This window comes from Chionomys nivalis, chromosome 6, assembly GCF_950005125.1.
Source record: "Chionomys nivalis chromosome 6, mChiNiv1.1, whole genome shotgun sequence".
Lineage (NCBI taxonomy): Eukaryota > Metazoa > Chordata > Mammalia > Rodentia > Cricetidae > Chionomys > Chionomys nivalis.
The window spans coordinates 21,572,076-21,587,530 of NC_080091.1; the positions used below are offsets into that span (position 1 = coordinate 21,572,076).

The 15,455-nt window shown below is 39.5% G+C and overlaps 1 protein-coding gene across 2 annotated transcripts in view; it reads right to left on the bottom strand.

Moving 5' to 3' along the window:
- Positions 1-206: 206 nt before the first annotated feature.
- Wdpcp (WD repeat containing planar cell polarity effector) overlaps positions 207-15,455 on the bottom strand; it is a 286,163-nt gene continuing 270,914 nt past the window's right edge. For both annotated transcript variants that reach the window (XM_057771862.1, XM_057771861.1), the window contains exons 16-18: positions 8,462-8,541; positions 7,458-7,486; positions 207-1,031 (exon numbers count right to left, since the gene is read on the bottom strand). In XM_057771862.1, coding sequence (XP_057627845.1) covers positions 981-1,031; positions 7,458-7,486; positions 8,462-8,541 — 160 coding nt within the window. In that variant the 3' untranslated portion in view covers positions 207-980. The remainder of the gene's footprint in view (positions 1,032-7,457; positions 7,487-8,461; positions 8,542-15,455) is intronic.

Below are 15,455 nucleotides of genomic sequence, written 5' to 3' on the forward strand. Positions count from 1 at the left end.
GCTGAGAACAGCTCACTGTGGCAAGGGTACCAGTTCCTCAACAAGAAGCTGCGATGGAGAAATGTCTGTTTCAGTAGGTCAGGACACAAACTTTTGCTTAATAAACATTTTATTGATAATATAAATTAGCAATATAAATAAGACCAGAAGAAGGAATTTTTGTAAAGATTTATTTTGTTATATATGTATGGGTGATTTTGCTCACACCATGTGTCTGTGTTTGGTGCCTGAGGAGGTCAGAAGAGGACACTGGATCCCCTGGAACTGGAGTTATGGATAGCCATGAGCCACCATGTGGGTGCTGGATGAACCTGGGTCCTCTGCAAGAATAAGTGCTCTTAACTGCTGAGTCATCTCTCCAGCCCCCAAAGGAGAAAAAATTTAAAAGATGAGGGAGAAAAAGATTTAAATATTCTACCTCTGATGCTCCAAATGATGTATAGTTTATGACTTTTAAGAAGTATACATATTAGGGAAATAAGTGGTTAAGGACTTTTTTGGGGGTCACTTTGTTATTGTTATGCTGTGCTGCATGTACCATCTCTCCTTCTATTAAAATCCATACACGGAGATTTGTATTATATCAGAGCAATATAAAAGATACGAAAAAAAGGCAGGTTTCTGGCTGCTCAGCCCAGAAATAACCACACAGAAACTGTATTATTTAAATCATTGCTTGGCCTATTAACTTTAGTTTCTTAATTGCTGATCTCTTACATCTTAACCCATTTCTATTAATCTGTGTATTGGCACGTGGCTGTGGCTTACTGGCAAGGTTCCGTCTGGTGTCTGTCTCCAGGGGCTACATGGCTTCTCCTAACTCCACCTTCTTTCTCCCAGCATTCAGTTTAGTTTTCCCAGCCTAGCTCTATTATGCCCTATCACAGGCCAATGCAGATTCTTTATTCATTAACCAATAAAAGCAATGCACATACAGATGGACTTCCTACATCAGGTTTCTTTTTGGAATTTCAAATAATTTATACCAAACCAAAATGAACCATTCTGAGAGAACCAACATCTCCAATGTCCTGTAAGTAAACAGATAAAAAATAATTAAGCCATGTTCAGAGTAAAATACCAACTTAACATTCATATCTTTATTATTTTTAAGTATTTTAAGACAGTGAAATGAAATAAAAATGTGCTTATGTAAGTGGACCTTCATGTTTATCTTACTCAGTGGCTACAATTTTCATAGCTATTTATAAAAATGAATCCAGAACTAATGCATGAGGCATAAAGGTGTGGAGGAGGGACAGGGTGAGACTGTGGAGCATCAGCTGATTCCAGCAACAGACATCATTTGTGACTCTGCCTCAGCGTGCTTTCAGGTTTCCTAGAACACGCACTTCTCTTTGGTGCATGTATGTGGGGTGTGTGGGGGGTGTGCACATGTGTGTATATGCACATGAGGAGGTCTGTGGTTGACAGCAGGTGCTTCCCCCAAATGCTCCCCACTTCCATTATCCAGGCAGGGTCTCTCACTGATCTTACCATTTGCCAAATCTGGCTAATGTATCTGTTCAACTTGCCCCTGGGATCCCTCTCATTATCTCCTAAGTGGTGAGATTATGTGACCCTCATGCCTGCCTGGCTTTTATGTGGTCCCTGAGGATCTGAACTCAGGTCACCATGCTTGCTGGCCAGGTGCTTTAGCCACTGGGCCTCTTCCTCAGACCTAACTAACATGCCCGTCCAAATCTTGCCTTTATTTTAACTGTTTGTTTGTGACGTTTAAAGTCATAGGTCACAAAACAGTAAAGGTTATATGCCTTTTTGTTTTATGAAGGTGTAAAGAAATACCATGAGAATCCCATCTTTCTTCAACTTGTTTTCTTTTCATGGCTCCCCTCCAACCTTACTAATTTCAGAGAAAAGATTTTATGACAGAAGTCTGAAACTAAAGCTGCTTGGAGCTAAGATACGGATGGGCAATTGTACCTGAAAATAAACAGTGGGAGTGTTTTTTGAAAAATACTGTAGGCTACTTGATATTGAAATAACAAAGACATGGAGTAGGATTGTAGCACTCACCAGCTCCTGTCAGAATTGAACACATTGTTCTTAAAATTCAGGTGGAAATAATTTATTTTAAAATAATTTTGAGGTAGGGATATTTAAAAATGATTTTTGAGTGTCATAGAATGTTTGCCTAGCATGTGCTAGGAGCACCGTGAATGGGTGGGGGGTTAAGTTCTATATTAAAGTCCTTTCGACTAAGAGAAGCTGTTCATAGACTGCATTTATACTTGGCTGCTGGAAGACCAGGTTGCCTCCCTAAGAAGTTCTGTGTGCTTTGACTGTTTCTTTCACCCTTCCCTTCCCTTTTCTTTTTTCTCTATTTCCTTCCTTCCCCTCTCCTGCTCTTTCTCTCCAGTGATGCCAGGGTTTCCTTAGAATTTTTTTTTTCTTCTTCTGAAGTTCTTGCCTTAAAATCCATCTGGTTCTTAAAAACTTTAGGACAGTGGTTCTCAACCTTCCTAATGCTGCGATCCTTTAATACAGTTCCTCATATTATGGTGGCCCCCACCCATAAAATTCTTATCATTGTTACTTCATAACTATAATTTTGCTGTTATGAACTGTAATGTAAATATTTGTTTTTCAGTGATCTTAGGTGATCCCCGTGAAAGGGTCTCAATTTCTAAAGGGTTGTGATCCACAGGTTGAGAACCAACCACTGCTTTTGGACATTGATTGGTACCTGTTTTACTTTAGGCAGATGCATTGAAGACTAACAAAATCAGGTATTTTATATTTGATAATTTAACATTATTAAGGGTAAAGAATACTCATTAAATACAATTTAGAAAATGCAAATATATGGTTAAGATATATTTTTCAGTACTTTTCCACATCTATTTTAAACACACACACACATACACGTGTCATGTTGGGGACTGAGTCCTGGGAAACACTCTACCACTAAGCTATTTCCTCAGCTGGCATGTGGATGCACGATCTTTGATTTTAACGTCCTTGAGTTTTAGTCCATCAAGTACTATTGCTTACCATTCCTTTTAAATTAAATTTATGTAGTTTCTAATTACTTCTTTTTATAGATAACCCTGTGATGAATGTTCTTAGTCATGGACCTTTCCTGTGCTTACTGTTACTTCTCACTCTGAAGAAACTCTGTAGAGAGAGGACTTAAGGCTGGTGAGCTTTAGCCCCTGATAAAAATGGGAGACTTGGTGGTTTTGCTTGTTTATTTCTGTTATATAAGCTGCAGCTGCAGCAAGGCTGACCTCGACTTTATTGACACGGCTAACCCTTGACTGAATGATAGTGCATGTTAATTCTTGTAGTAACTTACAACAACAAAAGGCTGTGCTGGGTTTCTCAACTGATTTCTACATATGACTAAGTACCTGCCAAGGACCATGGCTGTTACCCAGTGTGGGGGATACCAGATCACCTTCCCTTTCATGCACCCAGACTTTGCTAAGTAGATTCAAGAGCATGGTAAGAGCTGCTCTGCTACAGCTGAATTTGGACCTCCTGCCAGTTGATGCAGTGGTTTTCCTTGAATGGCCTTGTCTTTTTATGTCAGATTTTCTCTATGTTACCAATGGTGTCTCATCGTGTTTTTGATCTAACTAGTACCAGTTTCCAGGAGGAGCAAGTTTGGAGCCCGAGAATGAAATGAGCATGGGTTTGGACAGGCGTCACATCTGGGATGTTATCTAGTCAGAGTTTCACATTCTCCTTCTTGCACCTATGTCAGTTGTTTGGGAAACACTATGTAATGTCATGCTTGCTCTTAACAGCAAGCCAGTGAGCAAACTAGCCATATGGCCTTAAGAGTTACAGCTTTGGGTGGCAGTAAACCTCCCATAGTCCATGCTGGTCTCAAACTCACTCACTATGTAGCTCAGGCTGGTCTTAAATTTCTGTGTCTCCTGCCTCTAATTCCCAAGTGCTGGGATTACAGGTGTTTGCTACCACACCTGGCACAAGCCAGAAGTTACAACAAATGAGGACTTGCAGAGCTAAGAGAACAGCTTTCGAGGGGCCAATCCTTCTCTCCAGGGACTGAAGTTAGGCTTGGCTGTAAGTGTCTTAACCTGCTGAGCTATCTTGTCAGCCAAGCTACAAGCTCTTAAAGATTTACTTTATCTTGAGACCGGTCCTACTATGTAGCCCAGGGAGACTTTAAACTCATGGCAAACCTCTTGCCTCATTACTCTGAACCTCTGTCCAGCAAATCTATGGATAATGATGCACATCCAATCTACCTTCCATCATTGCAAGGCCTGAAAGTCAAAACGATATATATCCAAGTTCCCCTTCAAAACACTTTTGCACTTCAAAATGGCTTGCAAAAATATCAAAGTATATATGAAATGTATGTTTTTATGATAATTAAATTTTTATTGGAACACAAGAGCCCTCAAGACTAGACTTAGGCTATTTTTTGGTAAACTGTTAGAGTAAAGCAGCTGTAACAACAGTGTCATCTACAAAACCTAAATATTTTCTATTTGGCCCTTCATGGAAAAAGTTAGATGATCCCTGATCTAAATACTGATAAATAAATGAATCATTTTTTCTGCTTTTTATAAGCTTCCTGTCATAGAAATCAAGAAGATTTCTATGCTGAAGAAAACCATTCAGAATTCCTATCATTAGAAACAGTATAATTAGTAATACATATTAGTTAATAAACAAATGGAACTAGGTGTTGGATGTGCATGCATGAAAACTGAGTCATCATGACCATCCACCTTCCTTCTGCTCTGCACATCCTCCCAGTATCCAGAAACCCTTCTATTTTGGGGCCATTCTCCTATTTATTTATTTATACTAACCAGTGGAGAGTAGTTTGGCTCAAAATGGCAAAAATGCCAAAGTTGAGAAACCCCAGTCTAGAGCTGCATCATTGTCATGTGCAGCTTTATTCTTTTTGAGCTGAGCAATGGTGGGAATTAATCCCAGAATCCCAGTTATTTACATGGTGCTAAAAGCAGCCTCACCCACAAAGCACCTATGGGAGCTAGATCTTCACCCAAAACACTCGAGACTGGTGTCGGCCATGAGAAAATGTATAATTACTACTGCAATTTTATTTTTTGTTGGATATATCAAATTGAAGTTGGAAAAGAGGTGATAAAATTGTGGAAAAATCATTATTCCTATGGTGTAGATGTGGTTTGTCCCCTAAGGGCTGATTTACTGAAAGCATTAGCAGGTTGTAGGAACCTTTAAGAGTGAGGCTCAGTGAAGGTGATAAGCCACTGGAGACCTGCTCTCCACAGGAACTCATGCTGTACTTGCAGAGTAAGGGACCAAGCCTAACCCCATCTCCCTAGTCTGTCTCGTGCCATTGAGATACTGTGTTCCATGAAGCCCTTGCCAGATGCTGAACTGATGGGGCTACCCAACCTTGCACTTTCAGCTTCCATACTGTGGCCTAAAATCTATTCTTTATAAAGTACATAGCCTTAGGCATTTCATTACAGTGAAAGAATATAGTCCGTTATGTTACAAGAAAATATGCATGTTTATATTAAAGCACTATTTAGAATAGACAAGTTAGGCAATCAGCCAGGTATTCATTCACAGGTACATAGATAATGAAAGTGTGATATGGAGCTTTACTAAACTATAAAAAGAATGAAATTATGTAATTAATGAAGAAATGGATGGAACAGGAGGTCATGTTCTCTCTAGTGGAGTCTAATCTGTAAACATATTATGTCTATTCATAGTTATGTATTATATAAACATTGAAGTAGATGACTAGGGAGAGGACTAGTTAGAGGGGGTGGAAATAAGGGAATAAATATGGTCAAAGTATATAGTATACTCAAGTGAAAATGTCTTTACAAAACAACAGACTAGACACACACACACACACACACAAAATCTCAGTTTGGTCCCTGGAATCTGCACAATGTAATGAGAGAGCAATCTCACCAAATGTCCTCTGACCTCCACATACACACTACAGCAATGCCTGACATTGTCCATATCCCCCACACAAAATAAACAAATTTAAAGCTCCATTTCTAAAAGAAATTGCAAATAAAGATTCTAAGTATATATCTAAATATATACCATATCAGTTTCTCTAAGTTTCAGCAAACTGAATGTAGATTATTCCTGCATATTCATTGGAGTATAGACTGCTTTCCTCCTAATTCCAGATTTAAAAAATAATGTCAATAAAGGTCTGACTATAAAGAGGCTGGCTGACCCAAGTAGATCTAGTTCCTGTAAATGAAGCTCTTGGGAAGATGAGGAAGGCTACAAAGTGAGCTCCACTGACCCCGGGCTACGGAGTGAGTTTAAAAAAAACAAAAAAACAAAAAAAACAAAAAAAAAAGCAAACAATAACAACAAAAAATGCAAAAACGTAAAATGAAGTAATGATGTTGATGATTACTATTATTAGGAGTGTTACAGACAATTAACAAACTTTGTAACATGAGAAGGCCCAGGCCTGCTTGTGTTTTCTGTCCCACCCAGTACCCCACAACTGTTTAGCCCCCCAAAAAATCACACATAGGTCTCCATAAATTATAAGCTGATTGGCCCATTAGCTCTAGCCTCTCAACGGTAACTCTCACATCTTGATTAACCCATTTTTCTGATCTATGTTAGCTATGTGGCTCAGTACCTTTTTTCAGTGGAGCAGATCACATCCTGCTGCTTTGGTGGTCTGGGCAGGAGTGGGAAGAATCAACTTCCTCCTTCCCAGAATTCTCCTGTTCTCATTACATCATTTCTACTTCCTGTCTGGTTTTCCTGCCTATATTTCCTGCCTGGCCAATCAGCATTTATTTAAAATATGATTGACAGAATACAGACAAATCTCCCGCACCAAAACTTCTACCACACTCAGTCAGAAAATAATTGCATGACAACCCTATGGGGCATGTGAACTCATATCTGTTTTACAGATGAACTGCAGGCTTAAGGGAATGAAAATGGTTTATCCAAAATGATGCCGTTAGTGTATCCATCATTCATAATGACGCCTTACAATGAGTTAGTTCATGGCCTTTTGCGGACTATTTGTAATACTATGAAGTTTTTATCTTACATGACATCTTTTTTTTTCTTTTGGAGTTGATAAAGGATACTAGAGACATAATACAGAGAGGGGCTTAGGACTACTTGACAGAGGTAATATTTTATATGCATTTCTTATAAAACTATATGATGAAAGGCATTACATACATTTCTCTGCTAAGTCTTTCTAGGTCTTCTGTGTACTTTCAGCCATCACTAGTGGAAGAGTGATTTACACAGACACTCAGATACAGACTGCTGCTGTATTAATTGGCCCACAGCCTATTAATTTCTGACTATTCATGAATTAAGAGGGAGTTTCACTAAAAATAAAACACCAAGTAGTTATCTGGAAGCTGTAAATGTAGTCTGGCTAACACAGGTCAACAGACAGCATGCAGTTAAGCAAGTTGTAGAGTTTCTCACGGATGCTTTACCTGTTCCCTGCAGTCTGCTTCCAGTCCTCCTAAAATGAGATCACAATATTAATGACTGAAAATCAATAACTAATCACAAATAAATTAAAATGTTGAAAATGTTAGAGAAAATAATAGCCAGATTTTAACTACTGTAAGACTGCCAATTACGAGAGAATAATTAGTGCTTTGGACTTGGAAAACTTTCAGTGTCCATAGTCAATTAGAGTGGAGGATGCCCATATCGTTCCTTTCACTGTGTAGCCCTGGCTGTCCTGGAACTAGCTCTTGCAGACCAGGCTGGCCTCGAACTCACAGAGATCCACCTGCATCTGCCTCCTGAGTGCTGAGATTAAAGGTATGCGCCACCACAACCCTGGTACCACTTTTAGGGAGTCTCTTACACAGTTGCTTTAGTTACATATTTACTATGTACATATGGACTTTCTTGCTAAATTGAACAAGAGCCAAACTACTTCCCAGAGATCCTGAGAGCAAGACTACTTGAGTGTAAGCTCCAGGCTCACCACATCTGTGTCACATGAAAGTTTGCTAGAAACTCAAGGGTCCTACTCTAGACCTACTGAATTAGAGCCAGGATTTTAACAGTCCCTCAGATGTCATACAATCATTAATGGATGCTTTTGTTTTCTTTTTTTAATATTTATTTATTTGTTTGTTTATTTATTTATTTATTATGTATACAATGTTCTGTCTCTGTGTATGCCTACAGGCCAGAAGAGGGCACCAGACCTCATTACAGATGGTTGTGAGTCACCATGTGGTTGCTGGGAATTGAACTCAGGACCTTTGGAAGAGCAGGCAATGCTCTTAACCTTTGAGCCATCTCTCCAGCACCCCGGATGCTTTTGTTTTCATCAGATAATCCATCATTTTCTATTCTATCAGCCACCAGCAATCTCTCACTCACTAGAAAAGCTTAGGGTTTCTTATCGCTGGCCTACAGATGCTCCTGAAACGACCACACCACTTCTGTTGTCCTCTGTGGGACCTGAGTTCATTACCTTCTGCGTCTGAGATGGTGGTCACCGAAGAGTCAGTGCGCATCTTCCCCTCCTGCTCATTCCCTCTCTCAGTCGCCTGTCTGTCAGGTGGAAGGTTTAAGTGAAAAAAGGTATTAAGAAAAAAAATAAGGGTAGGTATGTTACAGAAAGAACTCTATAATGCTTAGTATAGTGAGCATATTAAATATGTTCAAGCTTCTGAATATTTTAAAAACATAAATTCACAAAATTTCCAAGGATTATATCACTATAATATCATTATGTCAAAAAGAAAGTGTTTTTCTTTTCTAAAATATTATTATTTTAACAAGATCTCACTGTGTGGCCCTGACTTGCCTACAACTCACTCTGTAGACCAGGCTGGCCTTGAACACCAAGAAATCCACCTGCCTCTATTGGGATTAGAGGCATATGTCACCATACCCAGCCAACATTTTATTTTTAATGAGCTCTTTTAGCAGTCCTGGGGATCAAGGTCAGGATCCAGTGCTTCACAGGCAACATCCTAACAGTGGGGTACGCCCTAGCTCCTACTTTTCATGTATATTGGTAACATTCAACCCCAGCTACATTCCCTGCCCCTCCCTCTTCCAGACCTTCTCTCTTTACAGATGCCCCTCCTACTTTCACGTTTCGTTTCTATGATTAAATCTGGGTTCCACATGAAGTATTTGTACTTCTGAGCCGGGCTTTTCCAGTAAAGATTATGATGTGCACTTTCTTATAAATGACATAATCTCATCCTTTATGGTGGAAAGCCACTTTTAGTTATTCTGCAATTAAATATTTATGTTCCTTGTATCCTGCTGTTTCCCTCTCTAGGGCTCACCCGCCATGTTCTTTACTTTCCTTGTTTCTGCTGATTTCTCTGGATCACATGCTCACACCTGAAGACCTGGAGCTGGGAACCACAGACGAGGGAGAACATGTGGTGTTTGTCTTTCTGAGTCTGGATTATCTCACGCAACATGATCTTTTCTAGTTCCATCCATTTGTCTGCAAATTTCATGATTTCACTTTTTCTTTACAGATGAATAGTATTTCGTTATGTACCACATCTTCATTATCCATGTGTTAGCTGGCCGACATTTAGGTTGTTTACATTCCCTAGCTACTGTGAACAGAGCCGCAGTGAGTACAGCTGCTCAGGTGTCTCTGGCGTGGGCTATCAAGGTCTTTAGCGTTTGTCAAGTGGTGTTAGAGCAGGGTCATATTGTGGATTTTAGTTTTTCTTTTGTGGATTCTCCATATTGATTCTCAGAGTGGCTGCACCAGTTTGCGTTTCCACCAACAGTGAAGAAAGGCTCCCTTTCCACTACCTGTTCCTCCAGCATTTGTTGTCAGTTGTTTTGTTGATCTTAGACCTTCTGACTGGGGCAAGACAAAGTCTTATTTATTTAGATTTGCCTTTCCCTAATTGCTAAGGATGATGAAGAGTATTTGAGGTATTTCTTGGCCATTTCTGTTATCTTCATTTGAGAGCTCTCTGTTCAGATCCATAGCCCACTGTTTGAATGGGTTGTTTTTTACATGTTTTTGAGTTCTTTATATAGTCCTGATATTAATCCTCTATCAGATGAATAACAGAAGAGATTCTCTCCTGTTCTCCTCAAATGATTGTTTCCTTTTAGTTTTGACCCCCCCCCCCCCGTCAATTGTTGGCCTTGACTTCTGGAGCAATGGAGTCCTATTCAGAACGTCCTTTCCTAGACCTGTGTCTTCCAGGCGCTGCCCTCCTTCTCTTCTGGCAGTCTGGGTTGCAGCTTTCACACTGAGGGCTTTATCTTGTTCCAGTGAGTTTTCTGCAAGGTCTAATTTCATTCCTCTGCAAGTGGACACTTAGTTTCCCCAGAACCTTTTGTTCAAGATGTTGTTTTTTCTCTAGTGTATGTTTTGTATCTGTCAAATATTAGATGCCTGTAGTCACATGTACTCATGTTTGAGTCTTCTGTTTGGTTTCAGAGGTTGACATGATGAATGTAACATGAATAATAAAATCCCAGAGACAGATGCTAGGGTTCAAGTCTGAAGATCAGAAAAGTCCAGGGGGGCCTTGAGTCCTGGGATTAAAGCTGTGTGCCATCACTCCCTGGCTTCTAGTGGCTTAGCTCTGCATTCTGATCTTCAGACAGCTTTATTTATTTTACACAAACAAAATATCACTATATCTTCTCTGCCAGTGCCACATTTTTATCACTATGGCTCTGTAATGTATCTTGAAATCTGGAATGATAATCTCTCTTCTATTTTTCTTTTCTCAAGACTGTTTGGCTATCCTAGTTCCTTTCTGATTCCAAGTAAATTGTAGGCTTTTTTTTCCTGTGAGAATGAGATAAAGATTTTGATTGTGTTTACACTGAGTCTGTAATTGGCTTTTGGTGGGATGGTCACTTTTACATTATTAATTCTGTCAACTCATGACCACAGGACTTTCCATCTTCCAGGGTCGTTTTCTTTCTTCAGAGATGTACTATTTTCATTGCAGAGGTCTTTCTCCTCCTCGTCTGGGTTTACTCCTACATATTGTGAGACTTGTGTAAATAGCAGTGTGTCCACGATCTCTTTCTCAGCATGTTTGTTGGCGATGTATAGAAAAGCTAAGTTCTGCTAAGTTGAACCTGTACACTGCCACATTGCTAAAATTGTTGATTGTTTTTAGAAGTTTTCTGGTAGAACTGTAGGGCTCTCTAGGGTTATCTCCTCATTATCATCTGACAATGGATTGTTTGACTTCTTATTTGTATCTCTCTAATTTCCGTGTGTTATTGCTATAACCCTTGCTTCAAGCTCTATACTGAAAAGAAATGTGATACTGGACAGACCCATCTCATTCCTGACTTCAGTAGGTTTGCTTTGTGTTTTTCTCCTCTTAGGATGGCGTTGGCTGTGTTATCTGTCATGTATCACATATAGCTTCATTATGTTGGAATATGTTCCCTCCAGTCCTACTCTTTTTAGGGCTTTTATCATAAAGTGTTGTTGAAGTTTGTCAAATTCTTTTTCCATATCCATTAAGTCTATTTGTATAATTTTTTACATTTATTGACTTATTTTGAACCATCCCTGAATCTCTGGCATAAAGCTAACTTAATCATCGTCTTTTGATATGTGCCTGCATATGGTTTGCAAATATTTTATTTAGGATTTCTACATCTATGTGTCTTAGTTACTAATTTTATTGCTATGATAAAACACCATGACCAGAAGGCCCCTTTCTTATAGCATCCATGGGCCAAGGGATGGCCCCGCCCACAGTAAGTTGGGCCTCCTATATCAACCATCAGTCAAGAAAATGCATCAGAGCTTTGCCCACAGGCCAATCTGGGGGGGGGGTATACTTTCTCAGCTGAAGCTCTCTCCTTCCAAATGACTTTGGCCTTGTGTCAACTGACTGAAAATTAGCCACCACATATGTTCATCAGGGACAGTGGCTCTCTTTTGGTTAACTGAACCAAGGATCTGTCATTCTTGTTTATGTTCCCAAAGAACCAGCCCTTGTATTTGTTGATTATTTGTTTCTAGTTCATTAATTTCACCCCTTATTTTATTATCTTTTGGTGTTTACTCGGTTTGGACTGGTTTGTTCTTGTTTTTCAAAATTCTTGGGTTGTATCAAAAAATCATTTATTTGTTCTCTTTCCGATTTTTTAATGAAGGCTCCTAGAATTATAAATTTCCCATACAGGATGTCTTTTAATATATCACAAAGTTTTTGCTATGTTGATTTTTCATTTCTTTCATTTACAGGATTTCAAAAAACTCTCTCTTGATTTCTTTTTGACCTATTCATTATTCAATAATGAGTTGTTCAATCTCCAGGAGTTTGTGTACTTACTAGAGATTTGCTTGCTGTTGATTTTAAGTTTTACTTCATTGTGGTCAAATAGGTTACACAAAGTTAGTCCTATTTTTCTGTTAGGATTTTTGTGTCCTGGGATGTGATTTATTTTAGAGAAGGTCCCACAGTCTCCTGAATAGAATTTATAGTCTTTGGTGTTTGGTGGAATATTCTGTATATATTTGTTAAATCCTTTTGATGTCTGATGTCAGTTAATTCTGATGTTTCTGTTTTGTTTTTTTGTTTTTGTTTTTTTTCTAGGTGGCATGTTTATGGGAGGAAATGGTGTATTGAAATCACCTACTATCATTGACTTGGTGTTAATCTATGTCTTTAACGCCAGTCATACCCTTTGAGTAAAATTGGATGTAGCAGTTTGGTCCATACATGCTTAGGACTTTAATGTCTTCATGATTCCTCTTTCCCTTGATTAGGATGGAGTGTCCTTTATCTCTTTTGATTAGTTTTTGTTGGAAGTTTATTTTGTCTGGTTATTAGGATAGCAATGCTGGTTTACTTTCTGGTCTCCTTTTATTGTAGTGTTCTTTTACATCCTTTCACTGATCTCTCAATGGAAATTTTGAAAGTCAGGAGATGGAGAGATGGACTCCAAGTTATACAAGACCACAGCTGCCAGCCTAACCACTGTCCCTCGTGACAATCTGCCGTAGCTGACAGAGAAACCTGTGGCGACACAAACAGGCTGAATTTCTTTCCCCCAAACTAGCCCTACAGAGAACACTGGCAGCAAAACTTCAAGCCAAAGACAAATTGCCTCTTGGGGTGACTGTAGTTTGATAAGAAAATTTTCTTTTCATGCAATCTAGTTAACAGATATAAGAGGAACGACAATTAGAAGGTCACCATCTCACAATCTCTGACAAAATAATATCTAAGGAAAGTTGACCCACAATTTCAACTATGAGGCTAGAAGAAGCTGATGGGGCACTTTACAGTGGGGAGGCCAGGGGTCAGGCTGAGGCCCACACAGACTAAGCCTTCTCTCCTTGTCTCAGGAGCACAGTGTGTCTGATAAACACATGAAGCCTGTCTACCGTAGAGCAACAGACAGTAGGTAAGGCCTGTAAGGAGAAGTATTCCATGGCAGTGACAGGCTGTTTGGGTCTCTGGCTCCATTTAGGGGGATTACAGTGTACATACATACAAAATACACATAACACATACATATGTGTGCCATTTCAGTACTCTTGTTCAGCTGTTAGCTGTACATGAAAAAGCAAGCCCACAAACTCTACTTTAAATTTTTATATATGTATATGAGTGGAACTATCTTTCTGAGGTTATTTTCGACTTTCTGTAGTCTCTCCTCAGAAGTCTAACTTCTTAAGTTATGATGGAAATAAAATGATGGAAATAAAAAAGCTAATTTATTCAGTGCTCCTTGAGGTATTAAAGCCACGAAGAGTAACTTCTCTTTCATAATAAACTTTAGTGGGTCAGAAAAAGAATTAAGAAATATATCAGGTTAGGCTGGGAGGAAAAATGGAAATATTTTTAGTTTTGTTCTCCAGTGTCCACTCTCTTTCTTACATTGTTTTTTACTTAAAAATTGTAATTACACTCATTTATTTGTAGATTTTTGTGTGCTTGAGCACACATGCCAAAGTATGTATGGGGAAGTCAAGGCCAGCTTTGTGTTTGCTCCTTCCAGCCTGGGGCATGGTGGGCAGAGGGACTGAAGCAGGCTGCAGACTTGGGGGCAGGTGTCTGACTCTGAGCCATCATTCTGGCCTCAGTCTTGAGTTATCCTCATGCTTCGGCCCCAGGTGCCCATTGCCATACTGGGCCTCTCACAGTAGCCTGTACAGCTTAAAAACATGCTGCCTTAAATTCAGTCAAAATCTGTAAAAACCTTTCGGTTGCAATGAATTGATGACATATTTTCATTTTTATGTTTTAAAAAGGGCTTATGATTGACTATAACTTTGGGAACATGTTTAAAATTGGCTAGCTTTAGTCATAGACCAAACTTAGAACAATCTATCTCCCGAGAATTTCCAGTTTGATAGGCAGCCCCTATGAAGCAGCTAGTGGGCAGGCTATGGACGCAGCCAGGTCTGTCTAATGTCCTTACAAGCTCAGTTATGGGAAACGCTCAACAGACACTACATTTATTTTGGTTTAAGATGCAAAAATGGACTTTGTAGACACATGCCGTATGTTCCTGTTTCATGCCAAGTTAGCAAGAATTAAGACTGAGATGGGCAAACAAGGTCACCTTAGGCTGAGCCAAATTAGACAACAGGATAATTGTCAGGTTTGCTGTTGGCAGGGGCCGTTTGTTTTGAGCCAATCTTCCTGAATTATCGGCTGTAGTTTCTTTCCTGGTTAGTCCATTGGCAGGCATTCTGTTGACAATTTCTTTGTTTTGTAAACACTGACATTTCCCTCAGTTACACTGTTTCCAGACACACAGATCTTGAATAAAAGAATATTTTTGTTTGTTCCAACTTTAAGAAAACTTGCACAGATATGAGTCAATAAAAATCAATGAGGACAAATTTAACTTTTAATTAGGTAGCATTTCATTTGAAATAAATAAAGCTTGCCTGAAGATCAGTGCAAAGCAGCCAGACTGGTCAGCCACACAGGCCAGGGAGTGGTGGTACCCGCCTTCAATCCCAGCACTGGAGAGGAATATAAAACGGGAGGAGACAGGTTTCAGTCCAGTCTCAATGTGAGGATTCGTGGAGGCAGGATTGACCATTTTTAGTCTGACATAGAGGTAAGAGCCAGTGGCTGGCTGCTTTGCATTTCTGATCTTCAGGTTGAACCCCAGTATCTGTCTCTGGGTTTTTATTATTTGCTAAAAGGCATAATAAATAGAAATAAACTAACCAGCAACCAACCGAATTTATGAGTGTAAATATCCGGGTGGATAAATTTTCTGAGGGAACTAGAAAAGTTGACTTAGTTCAATCTTTCCTTCCTTCCTTCCTTCCTTCCTTCCTTCATCCTTCCTTCCTTCCTCCCTCCCTCCCTCCCTCCCTCCCTCCCTCCCTCCCTCCCTCCCTCCCTCCTTCTTTCCTTCCTTCAAAAGACAGGGTTTCTCTATAGCTTGGAGTCTGTCTTGTAGACCAGGCTGGCCTCAAACTCACAGAGATCCGCCTTCCTCTGCCTCCCGAGTGCTGAGGT